Source organism: Typopeltis vanoorti, chromosome 4, assembly GCF_054136105.1.
Source record: "Typopeltis vanoorti isolate ZY-2024b chromosome 4, IOZ_Tvanoo_1.0, whole genome shotgun sequence".
In the NCBI taxonomy this organism is placed as follows: domain Eukaryota; kingdom Metazoa; phylum Arthropoda; class Arachnida; order Uropygi; family Thelyphonidae; genus Typopeltis; species Typopeltis vanoorti.
The window spans coordinates 104,490,420-104,514,530 of NC_143552.1; the positions used below are offsets into that span (position 1 = coordinate 104,490,420).

At 37.9% G+C, this 24,111-nt stretch overlaps 1 protein-coding gene across 1 annotated transcript in view; it reads left to right on the top strand.

Moving 5' to 3' along the window:
- Positions 1–24,111, top strand: part of LOC150107569 (uncharacterized) — a 613,086-nt gene that overhangs the window by 360,724 nt on the left and 228,251 nt on the right. Inside the window, exon 18 of the mRNA XM_090392132.1 lies at positions 4,331–4,445. Coding sequence (XP_090248258.1) covers positions 4,331–4,445 — 115 coding nt within the window. The remainder of the gene's footprint in view (positions 1–4,330; positions 4,446–24,111) is intronic.

A 24,111-nucleotide genomic window follows, 5' to 3' on the forward strand; every position in this document is an offset into this window, starting at 1 on the left:
TTTGTGAATAAGGAGGAGAAGTCAAAACTGACTATTATTTCAGTATGTTGGAATGTAAGGTTTTCTATGCTGGCTTTGAAGTAGGCTGAGTTTTTTATGTGTGATGGTGTGTTTCCAGTATAGTGTGTGAGTGCTTTGGTCAAATGTTTAGCTAATTTGTATGTGGAGGAATCAATGCCATCCACTATGAGACATAAGGGCACATTCTTTATGTATTTTTGGGAGTCCATATATATGGCGGGGGGGGGGGGGGGGTATAGAGGTAAATGGTTTTAATTTGTCAGTAACGTCCACAGGCCAAGACTCTCTTAAGGAGCCTATGGAGTTTTCTAATTTGTGAGTTGGTGGAATTGTATTCAATGGGGAGGTAAGTAGCACGATCTAATAATAGAGCATTAAGCTTACCTCTGTGGTCCGTTTGGTTGAGTACTACAGTGGCATTCCCCTTATCCGCTCTGGTGATTACTATTTCTTTTTTTCTTCAATTCCTGCAGAGCTTTATATTCACTATTGGATATGTTGGTTTTTGGTGGTCTTGCTTTGGTGAGAACACAAGCTACATCCAGTCTGATATTGTTGACATTGTGGTATGGAAGGTGGCGGATCTCGCATTCAATCTGGATCATTATATCCTCAGCCGGTATTTTCCTGGGAGCAATGGTGAAGTTGTGGCCACGTGATAGTGCGATGAGTGCTGCAGGCTTCAACGTAACTGAAGAAAGGTTGACTACAATGCTGGTTGGAAGTTTTGGTTCGGAGGTCGAGCTCTTTTTTAATTTCTCAAATTTGCTAATATGTCGATCCCGTATTTTTTCAAATTCTTTATCTGCCGCAGTGCACGAGACGTCATATAAAATAGACTAAAGCTCGTGGTTAATTTATTGGAAAGCTCTTCTTCAAGCGCCTGATTAGCTTTGTTGATGCCAGCTAGGAGAACTCGTGTGGCAGCAATTTTTTCTGGTTGCAGAGCGTAGCTGGCATGGTTATAAATTCGGAGAGCCTTTTGTGAAAAGAAATGACTTGAATTTCACACAATTTGGGATTACCTGATTATCCCGGCAGTGTTTTAGGAAGGTCAGACGATTCAGTTGTCTTGATAATTTCAGCTTCATTTTACCGTATTTTACCGTGGATGATAGTAATTCTCATAGAAAGGCTTATACGCTGGTTATACATAATAATTAATTGACTTAAGGAATTCACAATGTACAATAGAATATAAATTAAATTAAACTTTAATATATATTTCCAATATTTCGGCAATGTCACATTGCCATTTTCAAGGAATTTACAATAAAGACACGTGCACACAGGCACTACATATAGTAAATGAGGATGAAGAAGGAAGCTATCATTTCTCCTAAAAGTCCTTATGGTATGAGTTCCGTGTTGGGTCTTCATTTTAGATATGTGGCAAGTAGAAGGAATAATTATCATGGTATGATGATGCTAATGGATGAAAATGGTAGAATGGTAACTACTGCAGAAGACATTGCTGAAGTATTCAGTGATCAATTTATAAGAGTGTTTCATCCTGATCAGGGTGGAATCATGAGGAACTTAAGTCTAGAGGACATAGGAGAGGATGGCTTAATTGGGAGTGAGCAGGAGGTATTTATTATTATTATTATTATTATTACATGACACCTCCAGGGAGTCCATAGACTCATTGAGGGAGGGCACCTACTCTACAACTCTCTCTCCACCAACTACAACGAACTAAAACTACACCAATACCATCTACCGCCCATCACCACTAGTAATTTCATAGACAATTACAAACATACATGCTCACGGCAAGATTCGAACCTGCAGTCTTTTGGCTGGAGAGCAGATACGCTAACCACTCAGCCAACCAGGCCGGCAATTTGAGGAAATAAATAAACTTGATGTCAATAAGGCGATAGGATTTGATGACACATCACCATGCATCTTAAAGGGATGCTCCAGGGATTTGGCATGCCTACTTAATAAGCATCTTACAACAGCACAGGTTCCAAGGGAGTGGAAGGAGGGTAAAAATTCCACTGCATAAAGGTGGTGATAAGGCTATAGCTTCAAATTATAGGCCAATCTGTATATCTGGAGTTGTGGGTACTGGACAGATTGGTGAGAAGTAGGATATAGAAATGGGTTGATAACAGCAGTGTTCTCTGTGGTTATCAGCATGGGTTTTAAAGGGAGATCATGTTTTACTAACTTATGTACTATAACAAGGTGATAAATACCTTGATTTTATCACCTTGTTATAGTATTATAACAAGGTGATAAAACCAACCATTTGTATAATCCAAGTACACCACAGTATATGAATCTAAAACCGTGTTATAGATTCATATACTGTGGTGTACTTGGATTATACAAAAGCTTTCGATAGTCTGCCACACAACAAACTGTTAAATAAATTGAAACAGATCGGATTCGATAACAGACTTCTGAGTTGGATCAGTGACTGGTTGTCGAATAGGTATTAGAAAGTTGTATATGGGAGTGCAGTATCCCATAAGAGGAAGGTTACTATGGTCACTTTTGGCACCATTGTTGTTCAATTTGTATGTTAATGATATTCGGACATGTTTACCTAGTTATATGCTGCTGTTTGCAGATGAATCAAGATTGTGGAGAGCAATGTAGAGTGAAACTAATGTTATTGCCTTATGGTAGGACTTGAATAGATTGCATGAATGGGTAAGTAAGTGGAACTATCGATTTAATGTTGCAATGTGTAAGATTTTAAGATTTGGTAAGTAATGATGGGAAGCAAAATATACACTTGGTGGGGAAACTTTAAAGGACATGGAGATTAGAGATCTAGGAGTGATGGTGGATTAGGACCTGAAATTCAGGTGCCACATCGCACAAGTTATGAAGATGTAACATGAGATAATTGTAATGATGTGGGGGACTCTGACATGCAGAAATAGAGAGGTTATGATGTCATTGTATAAGACCTTAATCAGACCCCCATATGGATTATTGTGCACAGATTTGGTCGCCTTGTTTTCATGGTGACAAGGATATGTTGGAATGGATTCAGAGAAGATTCTCAAAGGTGGTCAGTGGTCTTTGGAATGTGGAGAACGAGGACAGATTGAGAGAATGTAATGTAAATAGGCAAGAGGGAGGATATGATTGAGAACATATAAGGTAGATAGGGGTTGTTATCAGGTTGACATGGAAAAGATTTTTTTATAGAATGGGAGAGGGGGGACAGGTAGAACAAGAGGCCATTGCTGGAAACTGTATAAGGAGAATATGAGCAGAGGAGTGAGGAGCAGGTTCTTTCCATGAAGAGTGGTTGGTGAGTAGAATGCATTACCTGAGTGTGTTGTGAGTGTAGACACATTGACTCAGTTTTTGCATGGTTGGATGAGCATTGTGTACAATAGTGTGTACCTCCCATGATGTGTCTCTGACTCCATGGAAATCAGGTGATAATAATAATAGTAATAATAATATTATTATTTTAGGTAATCAGTAAATTCATAGGAATTAAAATCAACTCTTAATTTAACTCATTCTTGTTAATTTCTTTGCAAGCTTCCAGTAAGCAATTTGATGCCTTCCAATTTAGGTAACATGCACACTCGTAGCATATCTCAGTAACTTAATGCCTGCATTCAGATTTTCTTGCAAAATATATACAGAAATTGTTTTCCTTTGCCTTCTTCACAGTGCACATTGGCCTTAGGGATCACTCTGTCTACCAGGTGGAACTTGCAATTCTTGTGACAACATAGCCAGCTTTGCACTCTGTTGGGCTCTCCACCACACTGAGATGTGCATCTGATTTGAAGAGAATTTTTACTATTGTCACTCATAACTAATTTTATGCAAAAGCTTATGATGAAATCAGTATTATGAATAGAAGCTTATCCAGATATTTTATTTTCTTAAGCTCTTCATGCCCATTTGTTGAATGTTTATGATATCCATGATGATAACAATTAAACTTATACGTTAGCAGGTTTTAATCTGAAGGAAGAAAAATTTGAGTTTTTCATTGTGTTTTTGCTTCCTTGGCCAGTTTACCTGGCCAGGAGAACACACACAATTTACATACAAAGTTTACTTATAGACCTATAGCTAGCCACCTTATCCTAGAATTATGGTTATGAAATCCAGTCATATACTTGGAAGGTCATGGACATTTAAGGACCTCTTAGAACTATTAATGATGTTGATGTATTTCATGCCTTTAAAAATACCCATTCTTTTTCTGCTTACATATCTCAGGTTTTAATTATGTTAATATTTCATCTTATTTTATGTTTTTTTATCTTTTAGTTTAAAACAATTTATTATTTTTTATATATGTATATATTAACAGCAGTATCCAGTTTTCAGTTGAAGACTGTCAGCCAGTACAAACTGGGAACTTTTCTCTTTGTCAGTGTAATCATATTGGAACTTATGCAGTTTTACTGACTACATATGCCCATCCTGTAAGTACATATTTAAATTTAGGTATAAGTAAGGAATTGTTATTTACATGTACTAATAAAATAAACTTATATGTTTATCTTATCTTAGCATTGTAAAATTTATGAAAAATGTTATCAGTCCAGACTGCTGAACTTTTCAGAAAACATTTTGCCACTACACACTGTATTATTCGGTTTTAAGGGTTTTAAAGTTTCATGAGCTTAATATGTGAGCTTATTAATATTGATTATTGTTAATTCTATTAATAGGCCTATGTAGCCCAATGGAAATGGTTGCATGTATTCATAGCACTAGGCCACCCAGAGAAAGACCATTGTAAGTTTGATTTTAATCAAAACTTTTTTTGTAAGCCTTCCTTCAGCTGGTTTCTGAGTTACATATATCTGACAATGGACAAGTACAGTTTATTTCTCCTGGAAAGTCTTAAATCACAATTCAAGAAAATTTACTATAAAATTCACACTCTTTCAATATAGTTAGAGTTAATGACTACGAATAGCAACAATTATCTGCTGTACTCTCCTCATTGGATGTTTGTAAAAAAAATCATTGATAGCAATGCTTCTTCTAAGCGGGCACATATGCATGCACCAGTTAAAAACATGTCTAGTTACTATGCACACAAAATTTTTGCTTTCAGAATTTCTAATTTATATCAGTAACTTTTTAAAGTACTATAAGAATGAATTAGATGATAAATTTTACTTGTCACTTATTTTGTTTGGTAATTTTTCCAATGTTACCACTACAGTATTACTCTAATTCATTCCAACTTAATACATTCTAATTAATTGCCTTTAGCCTGAGCCATCTAGGCAAACTGAAATGTCAGAAAGTTTCAGAGGCATATTTGTTCAGATTGTCTACTGTCTAGACCAGGGTTCTGTGGAACCCTAGTGTTCTGTGAGATGTTGATGGAGGTTCTGTGAGTGATTGTGATTGAAAAAAAAAGATAAACATTGTATAAATAATATAATATATCCTATATTTTTTTAAATAACTAAACATGAAGATATAATAATTTTTATGCAAGGGTTCCCAAGACCTAAGAATTATTTCAAAGATTCCTCCAAGGTAAAAAGATTGAGAAAGGTTGTTCTAGATAGTATAAATCACTTCAGGTCGTGTGAATGGTGATGGTTTTTGTTGCTGCTTGCAATTTTATAGCATAGAGCTAGAAAAGAGGGCAAACATTAATAAGAGAAATATTACATTAGAAGCTTTACTTAAATAGCTAAAAAAGTAAGGTTGCTCTTATAGAAATAATTAGCAAACAACCTACATGATATTTTAACAAAGATTTCTCACCAATTTTAGGTGTATCAAATTAAGAATTTCTGGCTGGTGACTTTCTCTATTGTGAGCATGGGCAACTGCATACATTGCATCTGAGACTAGTTGAAATGCATAAAATGTTTTTCATGCACACATGGATCAGCAAAAATTAAAGGGAATATTAATTGTTACCCTTGACTATCATCTTAGCTATCTTGGCATGAAAGATAGTTAAGGGGCATCTAGAGGAAGCAATATTAAATTGTATACCTAAGTAAGGAGGATTAATCAAGTAGGAGTTAAATGGATGAGTAATATCATTAAACATGAGCTGCAGAAAAACAAAATGCTATGGAGGGTATATAAGTAGAACGGTGACCAGCAAACTCACAAATAGCACAAGGGTCAGGCAAGAAAAGTGACTAGCACGGCAAGGAAGGCAAAATCAGATTACGAGAAGAATCTAGCTGAGCAGCCCAAACAATTCTCTTTTGTTACGTGGCAAGTAAGAGGATGACTCTGGAAGATTAACTGTAATGAGTGATGATGGTCACAAGGAGACAGAAGCATAAAAAATAATTGAGTTACTGAGTGACCACTTGACAAGGGTATATCATACAAGTATCATATCACACAAATATCATGTTGTGGCATATGTGATAGAGACTTATGTGGGAACAGAGGTAGATTAATTGGAGGTTCTTAAGATATTGAAGGATCTCAATGTAAATACAGCTGTTGGATTAGGTGTAATATCAGCTCACATTCTGTGGGAATGTACACGGGAACTGGCAGTGCCTCTGACTAGGCTTTAATTTAAGTCTCAGCTCTAGTAGAGTTTTAAGGGAGTAGAAAGAGGGCAAAACAATTTCCTTGCAAATAGGAAATAACCTGAAAGGAAATATTCAGTTGGTTGCTGATGATGCAAACTTAGGTAGTTATATATATATACTAGTTATACATAATAGTTAATCAAGGTGATGTGGGGAGCTTGCAGGATGATTTTAGCTGTTAGTATGGGCAAAAGATAATGGGTATCAGTTTGATGTGAATAATGTAAAGTTATGCATTTTTGTATTACAAGCTGTGTACCATATTGATGGAAAATATACTCCAGGAAATAGATGAAGTTACGGATTTAGGGGTGGTGGTAGACAGAGAGTTGAAGTTTAGAGGACATATTACTAAGGTAGCTCAAGATTACTCAGCTACTGAAGAGCATACTAACAAGTAGAGATATTACTGTGGTCCTGGTTTCCTGGGTTTCATGGTAATGAGGAAGTAATGGAGAGGAACCAGGATGATTAGTGGGCTGTAGAATGTTCCTTATGATGATAAATTGAGGATATGTGAGCTGCAGAAGTTGGTTGATAGGCAAACAGGATAGGATATAATAGAAACATTTAAGTTACTTAAAAGTTTTTATAGGATGATGCAGGGGAAATGTTTCAGCACTTGCCCAGAGTGGGCAGAACAAGAGGTCACCCCTGGAAGTTGAGTAAAAGTGTGGTTAGTAGGGTTTTTTGCTTGGAGAGAGTGGTGAATGAATGGAATGGGTTGGCAGAGTAGTTGTCAGCGATCTGTCTGATAATGGGTTCAAGGAGAGATATGACAGATTGTGTGGATAGTTTGGGTTTCATTTTTGTCTTTTTATGAATTTAAATATTTTAAATATTTAAAATGATAAATATTTAAATATTTATCATTGATAGTTTAGCTGTCAATATCAGTCCTCAAAAAGTTAGTTGGGGCTAAATAGTTTTGGCTTAATAAAAGATGTTTGCAGAATCTTTATAGTTATATTTATTATTATTATTACCCAAGACTTCATGGAATCAAAGACTAATCTGGGAGAGTCAATTTTCCACATCAATGGCAACTAATTTTTCTTGGTAACCTTGATGTTTATAATTCCAAAATAACGTTTTGACATTTGTTTTGAATAACTGTAGGCCATAATTTTTAGTAAATAATGATGGTTGCTCTTCAGGTATTGAGAAAAGCCAACAGGTACTCTGAATGTCAATTCACTAGAATGAGAACATCTGTACGTAATCTAAGTCTGTAGAATATAAATAGAGTATCTTTGCAATGAAGAAGCTAGTGTGTGTGTGAGAGAGAGAGAGTATTTGATCAGCAGAATTTGACCACCCTACACATTCTAGTGTAGGGTGTTTTCAGATTTATGCATAGTAAAGAGTTATTCAGATGAAAATTAGCCTATTAAGAGGAATAGAAATCCCAAATTCACCAAAGACAAAGTTAAACATTGGTGCGATATGTATGTGGTATTTGAATATGCCAGCTTTGCTACCAGCAATACTACTGTGTGTTCAGCTATACTCGACTGCTGGCTGATACTGATAACGTGCATAGATCAACATGTCTTTTTCTAATCTTTAAAGGTACCTGTGGCATAACTATAAAACAACAAAATTACATGATTACCACAGTAATAAACTTTAATGAAAGTACAGGTATTTCATACCGAAAATACTGTAGTTATCATGTAATTTTGTTGTTTCTTTTCATATTTCGACTTGTCTTTTAATATTTCATTTTAGCAGTGCAAAAGTCATTCTTGATTGTTTGATTGTGTGAACATTTTAAAACAAAGATTTAGTATAATATTTATATAAAGCTTAGAAAATAGACATTAAGGATATTATGAATGAACCAGAAGAATTGGAAGTATTAAAGGTAGAATAAAAATGCTAATTAATGATGCTCAAAGTGGGAGACACATCATTACTGTTATAGATCTGACTATTAGGATAGCTGATTCTTAGAAAATAATGATAGTTGTAAAAAGTCTCACATAATTGTGATTATTATATGGATACTTCCATGGAATGCATAGACTCATTGTGTGAATACCTATTAACATTTCACCCAGCACTAACCATAATTCAAACAATATCAGAAACAAAAATAATTTCCTTATCTTTGCTTGTCAGTGTGTTCTTCAAAAACCAGGTAAATCTATATAATCTGTAACTCACACTCACAATTAGCATCTCAAATCCTTGACCTCATTAATTTCCTGCTGTTCACTTCCATCAACATAGTACAATCTGGCAGTTTCTTCATCCCAAAGTGCATAACTTTACACTTTGCCACTTTAAACTGACAGCCATTTTCCCTTGCGTGCACTTGTCAGTGTATTTAAATGATCCTGCAAGATCTTTACATCGTTTTTATTAACTATCACTTTATCCAACTTTAGGTCATCAGCAAATATTTATCCTCGGATCATTTCTTATATCATTAATGTACAAATTAAAAAGCAGTAGCCTAAGTACAGATACCTGTAGTCCACTAGTCACAAGCCTTTTGCTAGGCTCTGTCCCTCCATAAACTCTCTGATATCTAACCATCAGCCATCCTCCTATCCATATCACTAGCTTCATATCCAAACTCATTTGTTCCAATTTATTTTAAAAAATTTCATGTGATATCTTGTCAAACATCTTTGCAAAGTCCAGCAGTATCATTGTGTAGCCATTCCCTATATCCAACCCAGCTGCCACTTTATTATAAAAAGTGAGTAAATTACTAAGAAATGACTCTTACAAAACCATAATTCCTCTCATAGTATGCTATTTACATCCATCCATTTCTAAACTTTGTCCTTAATCAACATCTCAAATACCTGAGAATACCATTTGGGCCACTATGGGCTAGTGATATGCAATATACAGACTCTCCTGGTCAAGTCAACCCTGCCTTTTCATAGTGTGGCTACTGAAGGGACTCTAGCGACAGAGAGTATTTCCAGTGCAAAGTATACCTGTCTAGTCGGAGTAAATACCAATTAGTCCTAGGTGGTAGATGACTTTCATCACCTGGTGAAATAGGCATGGATGTTTGCGATTGTCTGTGAAAATACTAGTAGTGGTGGTGGGCGGTAGATGGCGTAGTTGTAGTTAGATGGATTTGAGTGGTGGAGACAGAGAGCTGTAGAGTAGGTGCTGGCCTTTGATGAGTCCTTGGACTCCCTGGAAGTGACACATAATAATATCATTTTATTTAGCTGGCCTGGCTGGTTGAGTGGTTAGAGTATCCACTCTCCAGCCAAAAGGCTGTGGGTTCGAATCCCACCATGGGCATAGATGTTTGTGATTGTCTCTGAAAATACTAGTAGTGGTAGTGGGCGTTGGTGAAGATGATGATAGTTGTGGTTGTTTGTAGCTGGTGGATTGAGTGGTGGAGACAGAGAGTAGGTACCCTCCCTCGACGAGTCTTTGGACTCCCTGGAGTGTGACATAATAATAATAATAATAAATACCTTGCTTATTGGGGACCTAAAGTGTTGCTACCATGTTTAGTTCCTAGAGCAAGGGTTCCAGTTTCACTCCACCACCCCAACCTTTGATATGCAGTGTGAATGATACCCATTGGAGGCATACCAAACATACTACGGGGATCCAGTACCTTCTCATATCTTTGTGAGTACACCAGAAAAGCAATTCCTTAGGCTAGTCACCACTTAGTGTATAGGACCAAGCCAGAGGCAGCATGTCTTTTAGGAGGCTTCTTGATCAACTGGAACATAATCTGCCAACTACACTGCTAGGTCATGACTGGAAGGAGGCTGTGTAATGATATGTGGAGTATATATAAGTATATATATAATATATACTTATATACAGGGTGTTTTAAAAAGAATGACCTGATTTCAAATAATTATATTTAATAATGAAAATGTAGTACAGTTACAAAATAAATTATCAAATATGAAGTAAGGCCTACAGTTTCACTCACTCATATCAAACTCTGGGCCAAGGCCGTTCACATGGTACAAGTCGCATTCATTTGTGGTTCATGGTTGCAGAGATATACAATTTTCAAATCAGGACATTCTTTTTGAAACACCCTGTATTATATATAATATATAAGTATTATATATATATATATATATATATATAAATTATATATAAACCTCCTTCCAAAATTAAAAGGAAAAAAAAAAACATTTTAACTCAAAAAATCTTTCATATTCACTTTACCAGTATCAGTGGTTTCAAAAATAACTTAAATGACATGTATCATCATCTTCAGTCATCCAAACCTGATGTTCTGTTTCTAACTGAACCTAAATTTTTACTAAATTGCCAGTTCAGCTTTACTGTCCAAATTGCATTCCTCCTTCTGCCATAAAGGAGGTTTTTGTTCTTTTATACATTCTGATATTCCTTTCCAAAGGATGACTAACGTAGAATCTCACCTTATTTCACCTTCTGTGGCTTAAATTTCTTTGCCATATTTTGTTTAATTCCTCTGCTGCCTCTAACTTTCTCCCAATTCTGAAAAGCATCCTGACCACTGTGATTATTATTATTAACATCTGACCTCCATGGAGTCAGAGACTGATCATGGGAGATACACACTATTGCACACAATGCTCAGGCAATACATTCCACTCACTAACCACTCTCCATGCACACAACCTTCTCTTCACTTCTCTGCTCACATTCTCCTTTTACAGTTTCCAGCAGTGGCCTCTTGTTCTACTCAATCTCCCATTCTATTAAATATCTCTTCCATGTCAAACTGATAACAACCCCTAACTAGCTAATATGCCTCAATCATATATCCCTTCCCTTACTCCTATTATGAGGCTCTGCAATTAACATTCTCTCAATATGTCCTCGTATTCCAAAGACCACTGACCACTTTTGTGAATCTTCTCCAGACACTTTCCAACATATCCTCGTGAAAACCTGGTGAATTCTATGCACAATAATACATGTATGGCCTCATCAAGACCTTATACAGTGGCATCATAACCTCTTTATTTCTGCATGCCAGGGACTTCAGAATCATCCAATGTGGCATCTTCACGACTTGTTCAATGTGGCCCCTAAATTTCAGGTCTTTGTCCACCACCACTACCAGATGTCTCATCTCCTCTACTTTCTTTAAAGTTTCCACACTAAGTGTATGCTTTGCATCCAATCTTTGCTTACCAAATCTCAAAATCTTACACTTTACAACATTGAACTGATAGTTCCACTTACCTGCCCAATCATGCAATCTGTTCAAGTCCTCCTGTAATACCATAACATCTGCTTTATGGCTTCATTGCTCTCCCGAATTTTGCATCTGAAAACAGCTGCATATTACTACTTAACCCATCCCAATATCATCAATATGCAAATTGAATAACAATGATCCCAAAAATAACCACTAGTGGCCTTCCTCTTTCGGGATCCTGCATCTCCCCTCCATATAAAACTTTCTGATACCTATCTGACAGACACTCACTGATCCAACTAAGAAATCTGTTATCCAATCTCATCTGTTTCAATTTATTTAATAGTTTTTCATGTGGCAGTCTATCAAACCTTTTTGCTAAATCCAAGTACACCACTGTATATGCATTTCCCTTGTATATGCATCACCATTCTTTTATTATTATTATTATTATTATTATTCAGGCCTCGAGTCAAAAGACTCATCGTGGAAGGTCTTTCCTAAGAACATAAAGTCTGTCAAGACTCATCAAGGGGGAGGTCCCCCCTAAGAAACACAAAGTCTATCATACCACTCCTTAAACTCATTAACCGTTCTCGCTCTCACCACTCCATCAGGCAATGCATTCCACGGTTCAACCATCCATGCAAAGAAACCACTCCTCACCCTCTTGCTCACAGTTTCCTTTCATAACTTCCAGGGCCTCTTGTCATCACTCCTTCTCGCTGTTCAACCAAGCAAAAGAACTCCCCAGGGTCAACCCTATAACCACCTCTCAACAGTTTAAAAGTCTCAATCATATCACCTCTCATTCTTCTATCCACCAAACTCTGCAGTCCGCATTCCCTCAGCCGATCCTCATAACCAAAATTGTACAGTCCTGAAGCCATCTTTGTCATTCATCTTTGTACCCATTCCACAGTTAATTTATCCCCTTCAAATCCTGGGGACCAAAGCTGAGAACAATAGTCTAAGTGTGGTCTGATCAGAGACTTATACAACAGAATGATAACCCTTTTATATGGTGAAATACCATCCAGTCCCAAAGCTTTACTGACATCAAGAGTACTCAGTATCTGAAACACACTCTCCTCCTGTACCTCTAAACCTCGAACCTGCCCTATCCCTCTAGCATTAAAACTGACTCCTCTAGGATGAAATATTCCAATAAAGTGTTCATTGAACAATTCCACTATGTCCTCTGCATCAGTCACTCTATTCCCATTTTTATCCCACAATATCATTCTTCCACAGTCATTTCTCCTCCTACTGGCCACATAGCTAAAAAATTCCCTAGGATTTTCTTTGGATCGTAGGGCTAATCTCCTCTCATATTCCAGTTTCGCTTTCCTTACCACACTAGTCACTCTTCTGGCCTGTGTCTTATATTCTTCATGCATCTTCTCTTCACCTGTCTTCTTATATCTCTTCCATAGCCTCTTTTTCGCATGCAATTCCTGTTTAATATTGTTTGTCATCCGCTTTACTCCAAATTGTGTCCTCTTGTTCACTCGTGGTATACAACTTACCATTGCTGCTAACAAATATTCTTTCACAATTTCCCATGCACTGATGATATCCCAGCCTTCCAATTCCTCCCTCCATGAAACTTCCCGAAGTTGACGTCTAAGACTCAGTATCTGAAACACACTCTCCTCCTGTACCTCTAAACCTCGAACCTTAATCATAAATTATAATCACCCGCTTTATAATTCCACATAAGTTCCTGTCTCTTTGATACTCCTGCATGTCTATTCAAATTCCAAGTCAAAACCATATGGTCACTCTCTCCAACTGGTGGGAGAGATGTCATCTCAGTTATTATCAACTCTTTTGATGCTATAACCGAATTCAAAACTCTTGAACCTCTTGTTCCTTCTTGTGCAAGGTATTTGTCACCTTTTTATAGTACATCAGTAAGTTAGTGAAACTTGATCTCCCTTTAATAAACTTAAAGTTATCAACTTAATTCTGCATCCTACTTCTCACCAATCTGTCCAGTACCTCCACCCCAACTCAAGGTATACAGATTATCCTACAATTTGAAACTATAGCCTTATCACCACCTTTATGCAGTTGAACATTTTTATCCTCCTTTCATTCCTTTAAAATGCATGGGGATATGCAATCAAATTCTGTCGCCTTATTGACATCAAGGTTATTTATTTCCTCAAATATCTGCTGCTCACTCACAAATAAGCAATCCTCTCTTATGTCCTCTACACTTAAGTTCCTCATGATTCCACCCTGATAAAGATGAAACATCCTCATAAATTGATCACTGAATACCTAAACAATGTCTTCTGCAGTAGTTACCATTCTACCATTGTCATCCATTAACATCATCTTATCATGATCATCTTTTCTTCTACTTGCCACATATCTAAAAACACTGGGTTTTTCTTCACCTGATTTGATAATTTCTGCTCATATGGGAATTTTGTTTTCCTTATTAAATGAGTCACTCCCCTGGCTTGTTCTTTATACTCTTCATGTAAATGATTATTGCCATTATTCATATTTTACTGTCTCCAAAGTACCTTAATATTCAAGATTTCATGCTCAAGCTCCTCATTCATTCATTTTACACCTATGTCATTCAACCTTTTGGCCTTCAGAATGCATTCACATGTTGAGGCTGATATGTATTTCTTTGTCAGTTCTCAAGCAATATTTATTTTCTGACAGCTCGACTCCAGTTTCCATGCTACAGCTAAAAGTTGTCCTCCTAAACCCTTGTATGAGGGTCGTCTGAAAAGTTCTCGGTCTAACATTAAAAAAACGAATTTATAATTTCGAAATTATTTTTATTTTTCAACATAATCACCCTTAAGACTAATACATTTATTCCAGTGATGCTCCAGCACCATTAACCATCCCTGTAGCGGTTATCAGTAAGATCTTCAAAATACCCCTCTACAGCCTCTTGATTCAAAGAAAAACGCTGACCAGCGAGGACGAGTTTTAGTTTTGTGAAGAGATAGAAGTCCGAGGGAGTCGAATCTGGGTAATAGGGTGGATGTTCCAACAATTCATAGTGCAGATTCCTTAATTTTCCCATTGCCAAAACACCTTTGTGGGCAGGTGCATTGTCCTGATGAAAGATGATTTTTTTCCTTCTCCAAATAGGGTTTTTTCTCACCAATTTTTTCATCTGGTCTGGTTAAAAGATTGGAATAATATTCCCCAGTTATTGTTTTACCCTTTTCAAGATAATTAATAAACAAAACGCCTTTAGCATCCCAAAACTGCGATTCCATGACCTGTCTGCTGATGGAACCGACTTTGGCTTCTTTGCCGCTGAACACTGGCTTCTGTCCACTGTTTTGACTGCTGTTTGGATTTTGGTGTGTAATGGTGAATCCAAGTTTCATCCATAGTAATAAATCAATGCACAAAATCAGTTTTATTCTTGTTGAAATGCTCCAAGCACTGTTCAGAGATTTTCATGCGAGTGCGTTTTTGATCTGCTGTGAGCAAGCGCAGCACCTATCTTGCGCAAAGCTTTTTCATTTGCAATTCTTTATGCAAAATATATCCTACACGTTCTTTTGAAATGCCTATAGTCTCAGCAATTTCATGCACTTTGACTCGCCGGTCATCCAATACCATATCGTGCACTTGATCAATGATTTCTGGTGTTGTCACACTTTTTGTACTTCCTTCATGTGGATCATCTTCAAGGCTGGTACGGCCACGTTTAAACTCAGCAGCCCATTTCTTAATTATTAAAAACGAAGGAGAAAAGTGCCCATAAAAAAAAAATTTATGAACTTCGAATTCATTTCTTTTGCCATTAAACCTTCTTTTCCGAAGAATTTTATAACCGCACGATTCTCAATTTTATCCATTTCAAGGGATACAGAAAACACTTTTGCTTCAGATAGCTGTATAAAACAATCTACTTGATAGTATGACTTGCAATTTCACATGGATGCTTATGGTAGATGTACCAAGTTAGAAACAAAATCTTGCCGATAGTGTTGCCATCTATGGTCGAAGCCATGAACTTTTCAGACCATCCCCATAATAGTCACCAGCCTTATAATTCCACATATATCCTTTCCTCACAAAAGTCTACATATGGCTAGTCACAACATAGGCGATCACTGATCACCTATGTTGTGACTCAAGACTATGAGTGTACTCAAGACACCATGGCATACCTTTTGCCACCACAGCCATCCTGATCTGTTCATCACTATCACCTGTAACCCCAGGTGGAAGGATATCACAGATGATGCACTGCTGCCTGGGCAAAAGTCCCCCAATCATCATGACATCATAACCAGGATGTTCCATCTCAAGGTGAAGAAGGTGATGGCTCTCTTGAACAAGAACAGCCTGTTTGGGGGAGTGTGGTGCTTCATGTACTCTGTGGAGTGGCAAAAGCATGGTCTGCCTTGCATCCACATCTTGCTGTGGCTAGAGTAGCACATCCTCCCTGACATGATTAAAAAAGTCATCTGTGCCAAAATACCTGAACCTGAGCAAGACCCTCTCCTCCACATTGTAAAGTGGCAGCTTGAACCACAATTCACCCTGCATGAAAGGAGGCAGCTGCATCAAGTGGTACCCCTTGCCAATTCTCAAGGACACTCAGGCAGGAGACAATGGATACCCACAGTATCGGAGGCAATCTCCAACTGATGGTGGCTTCACTGTAGAAATCAATGGAATAGAATTCCACATCAATGTGGAATTATGCAAGTCCATCAAGTACATTTGTAAGTATGTGAACAAGGGACACTGCCTTGGAGGAAGCTTCCCTGTGTGATTCTCCCTTCAAGCTGCAGGAGCTCTTTACAATGATGTTGGTGCTTTGTCAATCTCCTATCCTCCGAGTTTTTGAGAGCAGTGCAAAGACAGTCTCTCAGAAGACATCATGCGACAGGTGGAGAGGGAGTTGCAAGACAGTGCACAGCAGGTGATGGACGAGGTGTACAACAGATGCCTGGTACTTGTTGAGGATGCAGTGTTGGCTTTGGGAGGACAGGGCTTGCCACAGTATGGTCTGTCTCGGCCAACAAGGTCTGGAGGAGTCTTGGGGAACAGGGACTATCTGAGGAAGACCAGCTATGACATGAACACCTTGGCACAAGTGGTGTTGAATAATGAGGGTTCATTGACAGATGAGCAGTTCGCTGTCTGTGTACAGGCCCTTAGCATCGTTGAGTCAGGTGCTGGGCAGGTCTTTTTCCTGGATACTCTGGGTGGTACTGGAAGATCTGCCTCATCAACTTGCTCCTGGTGAATGTAAGAAGTGATCGTGGCATCGCATTAGCTGTTGCATCCTCTGGCATTGCTGCTATGCTGTTGGAGGAGGCAAGATGGATGCCCACACTGCCTTCAAGCTGCCCCTCAACCTCATTCATGCAGAAACACCCCTGTGTAGCATCTCCAAACAAAACAACATGGCCCAAGTGCTGCAGAACTGTAAGCTCATTGTTTGGGATGAAAGAACCATGACACACAAGTGTGTGTGTTGGGGGGGGGGGGGGGGTTGAGGCACTGAGCATAACCCTTAACCAGCAATGATGGAGGAATCGGAGTAGTCACTGTGCTGCTGGCTGAAGACTTCCAGCAGACTCTGCTAGTAGTGCCAAGGGAAACTTAAGCTACATCATGAAAATTATGGAAACAACTACCACATTAGAATAAAACTTTAGTTTAATATAAACCAAAATAAACACTCGACATTTTGACCTTGACATTAAGGTCATCATCTGGAGTATACACATATATGCAAAGAAACAAGCTGCACTACAATTTACATGGTATGCTAAAGTTACTGATCAACCATTAAAACTATTTGCCTGATATCTGGTGGAAAAAAAAAAACTACATCAAAGCTAGAGTCCTGTTATTATTATTATTATTATATATTAGGTTACAAAATTAAATTAAGCTGGAGAGCAACATGTTTACACAAAAAATTACTTATATAAGTATACATATAAATTACAACAAACCAGTATGGATAGTGGCCAATAAAAGCTGAAAAATTGCTTAGAGTCCTAAAGTTGGGGTTTGCTGGAAAATTAAGTGGGCTGAATATGTGCCATTCAAATTCTTGGGATTTTTATGCCACCATTATTGTTAAGATTAGGGTGGTTAATCAAAATTTCACAGGTTTCTTTAAATTTCTGTTTATATACCAGGTTTTTGTATGATGTAAAGAACAAGTACTTTTCCAATCAATTTGGTGTAGGGTGTTAAGAGCGTGATCAAGCTGATGAGGTTAAGGTGTGCATCAAGGCATTGTATCTATGGCTCCTCATCTGAAACTCTCTCAGGAAGAACATGAGGGTCTACTGGAGAGGCAATGTCTCTGCTGGGCAATTCTCCGAACTCTTACTCAAAATAGGTGACGGAGAGTATCCCAAGTCCAAGGGAAAGGTGACTATCCCTGCAGGCCTATACTCAGCAGTGATGATCCTAGCAGACTTCACAGCCTGGATATACCCTGATATCACCGATATCAAGGAGAAGTCCATGGACTTGCTGTGCAAGCATGCCATTCTGATCCCAAAGAACGACAATCTTTAATGACACTCTACTTAATTCATTCGGATTGGCAGAGATGAAGTACAAGTCTGTGGACTCTATGGTGGAAACGAATGATGCATCCACTACCCCTTGGAGTTCCTCAGCACCCTGAACCCTTCTGGCTTCCTGGTCCACAAGCTTCTTTTCAAAGTGGGGGCTCCAGTGATGTTGCTACAGAACCTCAACCCACCCAAACTCGCAATGACACCAGGCTGCAAGTGAGGGTTCTCCACAGGAATGCCATCAAGGCTGCAGTGTTCACTGGCTGTGCTTGGGGGGAGGAAGTCGGTGTTCATACCATGCATATCACTCATACCATCAGCGTACTCCTTTGAGTTCAAGAGGCTGCAGTTCTCCCCCCCCCCCCCCACACACACACCTCAAGTTCTGCTTTGCTATGACCATCAACAAGTCCCAGGGGAAGTCGCTGAAGGTGGCAGGGATTGACTTTAGGGAGGAGCGCTTCTCACATGGACAGTTCTATATGGCCTGCTCCAGAGTGAGCTCACCCAGCAGCCTGGTGATCCTAGCACCTGAGGGGAGAACCACCAGTGTGGTCTAGAAAGCTGTCCTTAAGTAGAGGAAAAACAGGTCATAGGTATTTTTCACATTATTTTTTTTTTTACTACAATCTCCTCTTGTTTATTTCTTCATCAAATGTTATATTTTGAATTTCACTTCATCATTTTTCTACATCGAGACACTTTGCTTTTTTCAAACTATATATACTTTTTCTTTATTAGTTTTTATTCACTTTTGCAAAGGTGTATACAAAACCAATTCCAGAAACAAAAATAGCAATTTATAAACAAAAAATGTTATATACCCAGAAGTATTATTATTCGATTGTTTTTAAATAACAAACATCTATAAATTTCGAATTATATGTACAAATGTCCAAAAATATAATGTGAGGTATCAAATTAATGGGAATTTCAACCTGAATCTGGTGTTGGTCATGTCATTTGATGGAACCATGACTTTTAATATTTACAGGGTGTTGCCTGACATGGGGTAGTTGTTCATTGCAATCAAAGGAAGTTTATTGGAGTTGAAATGGATTTATAGTAGTTAAATACCATAGCGAAGCACGGGTATCAAGCTAGTGTGAATATAGCAGCAGGCCTGGTCAGTATGGCAGTGCCTCTGATGAAATTATTTAATCTAAGTCAACTCTGGCAAGATTCCAAGGGAGTGGAAAGAGGATAAGATAGTTCTATTACAAGATTCCAAGGGAGTGGAAAGAGGATAAGATAGTTCTATTACATAAATGGCTCCACGACAGAAGTAGCAAATTACAGACCAATTGGTATCATGGAGTGGTGCTTAAAAATTGGAAAAGTATGTCTTAGTGAAAGGTAGATCCTGCCTTAGTAATTTATTCACATTTTATAATAAGGTGACAGTAGTTGGATACACCACAATACTGCCAGACTTTGGAAAGGCTCTTGACAGAACACCACATGGAAAACTATTACATAAGTTGGAGCAATTGAGAATGTATATGAGGCTAGTGGCATGGACAGGTGATGGCTGATATACGTACATCAGAAGAATGATGTATGGCGGAGTGGAATCAAGGTGAATGAGGGTGACTAGTGGAGTGCTTCAGGGATCTGTACTAGGACCACTACTATTTAATTTACTTTACATTAATGATATAGTGAAAAATTTGAAAGAAGATATTCAGTTGTTTGCCCATGATGCAAAACTAGGGAGGACAATAGTTGATAAAGGTGGCACAGATATCTTACAGGATGATTTAAATAAATTGGCATTGTGGGCAGCAGACAATGGTTGTCATTTCACTGTTGTAAAATTATTATTATGTGACATCTCCAAGGAGTCTAAAGACTCGTCGAGCTAGGGCATCTACTCTACAACTCTCCGTCTCCACTACTGAATTCACCAACTACAGCAAACCACAACTACCTTCATCATCATCTACACCAACACCATCTGCTGCCCACCACTGCCACCAGTATTTTCACTGACAATCACAAACATCCATGTCCATGGCTGGATTCGAACCTGCAGCCTTTTGGCTGGAGAGCGGATATGCTAACCACTCATCCAACTAGGCCAGCTAAATGTAAGGCAATGCGCTTCAGATAAAAATATTACACACTTCATATTATATCGATAGTACTAGTTTACAGGAAACTGCTGAGGCTAGGGATTTAGGGGTGATGGTGAATAGAGATTATTTGAAATTCAGAGGACATGTTGCAAGAGTTGGCAAAATAGTTCAGAGGATTACTTGGATGCTGAAGAACACGTTGACAAGCAAAGATAGCGAGGTTATTATTGCTCTTTATTATTATTATTATTATTATTATTATTATTATTATTATTATTATTATTATTATCCTAAAATGCATAGAGACAAAAATTCATCTAGGATGCCCCTTTTGTCACACACACACACACACACACAGCTCATCATACTCTGCCTTAAACACATTCCAATTCTCTGCATACACCATTCTCTCAGGCAATTCATTCTAATCATTCCCAACTCTCCATACAAAAAACTCTTCTCACTCCTCTGCTAACACCCTCCTTATACAGCTTCCCGGGATGACCTCTTGTTCTCCCCCCATCCCACCATTTTATGAAAAACTTCTTCAACTTTAACCCTATAATAAACCCTTACCAACTTGCACATCTCTATCATATCATCCCTCTTCCTCATATCCACTAAATTCTGAATTGCATCGTCTCAACCTTTTTTCATATTCAACATTCCAAAGATCAGAAACTATTTTGGTCAGTTGCCTCGGGACCTTCTCCAACATCTCCAACATCGAGCAGCCCATATAATGCTATGATTCAGCCACATGTTCACTACTGTGCTCAGATTTGGTCATCTGCATTTCTTGGAAATTGGGGAATGGTAGAGAGGATGAGTGACTAAGCTGGTGACAGGTCTGTGGAATGTTCTCTATAAAGATAGATTGAATGTGTGTAGGCTGTAGAGTTTAGCTGACAGGCATAGGAGAGGGGATAGGATAGAAACTTATAAGTTACTAAAGGGATTCTATAAAATTGACACAGAAGAAATTTTTCATGTGGAGTAGGGAGAAACCATTAGGTCACACTTGGAAGTTATTTAAGAGTGTGATTAGTAAGTGTGTGTGGACTAGGTTCTTTACTTAGAGAGTAGTAAATGAGTGGAATGAATTGTCAGAGGTGGTTGTGAGCATCCCAATAGTGAATAGGTTTAAGGAGATGTATGATAGGTATTGTGTTAATGGAAAGAGAGTGGGTCTCCTACATTGAGTCTTTTGACTCCATGTAGTACCCATATGAATAATAATAATAATAGATTTGGTCACCTGAGTTTCTTGTGGACCAGGAGGTGATTGAGAAGATTGAGAGACAAGTGACTAAGTTGGTGATCTCTCTCTGTGGAATACTCCCTATGAGGATAGGTTGAAGGTTTGTGGGTTACAAAGTTTAGTTGATAGGCAGAAAAGAGGAGGCATGATAAAAAGTTTTAAGATATTAAAGGGGATTTATAAAAATGATGCAAAGGAAATTTTTCTATATATGACAAATAGTCAGAGACTTAGGGGCTATCCATGGAAGTTGTGTAAGAATGTGGTTTGTAGAGTTGTGTGAACCAGATTGTTTTGCATCGATGGTGGTGAATTGAGTGGAATCAATTGCCAGACTTAGTTGTGAGTTCCCTGAAAGCAAATTAGTTGAAGGAGAGGTATGATAGGTTTTGTATGTATAATGGTTAGTTTGGGTCTTCCACGATGAGTCTCTGGGCTCCATGCAGATACCATACACACCTCCAAATCAGAAAATTAGAATAATCAAAGAAAATGTGTTGAATGATTTGCAATTCCAATTTATTGCATAGAAAATAATTATTACCAAATATGAATTAGCATCATCTAAATCTACCTACTTTGTAGATTATATAACTATGTAAGAAAAGAAAACTGTTATTCGAAACATTCACAAAATTAGAATAATTTTTAATGTGGTTCAAAATCTTAGAATATTCCAAATTTTTCTGATTAGTTTTGAGGAGAGCATAGAAATAGCATATGTATTCAGTAGCTGCAAGACTGAGTCATCTTTGAGGAATCATTTGCTAAACAGTGACATATCAGAAACTAAGAAGTTTCGTATGGTCTCTCTGCACAAAGAAGGCCACACTGAACAATTTATAGCTATGGAATTGAAATGTTCTCAAGCGAGCATGAATAGAATATTAAAACAGTATTCTAATAACTGGAGTTTTCAAAATAATCTCTGCAATAGCAGTCGAAAGGTAATAATGACATCAAGAGATGAGAGGAGTTTGAAGAATATCATGAAGAAAAACCACTTCCTAAGTGTAAGATATTTTCACAGGAGATTGAAAGAACTAGGTGTGAATGTGTCTAAATCTACGATGTTGAGACAACTTCACAAATTGGGTTTTAAATCACGCATGCCTAAGATGAAGTCTCTTATGGCTTCCAAGCAAAAGCCAGCTAGAGTGTGATGATGTAAGCAAAGACCGTTTGCTTACATCATCACACTCTAGCTAGCTTTTTCCAAAGTACTTTTTAGCACTTTGGAATCTTAAGCAAGAAGAAATAAAGAATGAATGAAATGTTTGGTGAAATTTGCAACTTCTGTCATGATATGGGTTTATAAGACTGCGGAGGATCCAGACTGTGTACGAAAATTCCAAAGTGTACCATGAAATTCTTGAGCACTTCATGTTACTGGCATTGGAAGATTTATGTGATGGTGATTTCCTTTTTCAGCAAGATTCAGCTTCTTGTCACACTTCCAAAACCACTCAAAGAAAGACAAATCAGTGTAATTCCTTGGGGTAGCGAACTCACCAGATTTAAACCCTATTGAGAATTTGTGGGGAATTATGAAGAAACATATTATTATTATTATTATTACCCCAAGACCTCATGGAGTCAAAGACTCATCTGGGAGGTCCTTTTATCACACATCTCATCATACCGTGTCTTAATCACACTCAAACTCCTTGCAGACACCACACTCTCAGGCAAGGCATTCCAATCATTCACAACTCTGCACAAAAAAAAAGCTGCCTCTCACTTCCCTACTCACACCCTCTTTATACAGTTCAGTTTCCAGGGATGACCTCTGGTTCTCCCCTGATCTTCCACTATTCTCTGTTTAACTTCTCCACCATTGATCTTATAACAACCCCTTACCAACTTGTAGGTCTCTATCATATCTCCCCTCTTCCTCCTTTCCACCAGACTCTGCAAATTACATCTGCTCAGTCTTTCCTCATACTCAACATTCCAGAAGTCAGAAACTACCTTAGTCAGTCTCCTTTGGACCATTTCCAACATCTCTTCATCCTTCTGAAAACCAGGTGACCAAATCTGGGCACAATAGTCCATGTGTGGCCTAATCAAAGCCTTATACAACAGAACAAGAATCTCCCTACTTCTACACGTCAGTGTCCTCCGCATCATTCCCAGAAGCCTTTGTGTTGTCTTCACAATTTTGGCGATGTGTCCCCTAAATTTTAGATCCTTATCCACTATCACCCCCAGATCTCTTATTTCCTCTACCTCCAACAATATATTCTCACCAAGCATAAATTCTGCATCCCATCTTTTTTTTCCAAATTTTAAAACATTACATTTTGCAACATTGAACTCGCATCCCCATTTCCGTGCCCAATCACTCAATTTATTCAAGTCTTCTTGCAAGGCCACAACTTCTTCACTACTCTTTATGGTTCGTTCCAACTTTGCATCATCTGCAAACAACTGAATATCTCCATCCAAATCTTCACCCAATATCATTAATATACAAGTTAAATGGTAATGGCCCTAAAAGAGACCCTGAGGCACTCCACTAGTG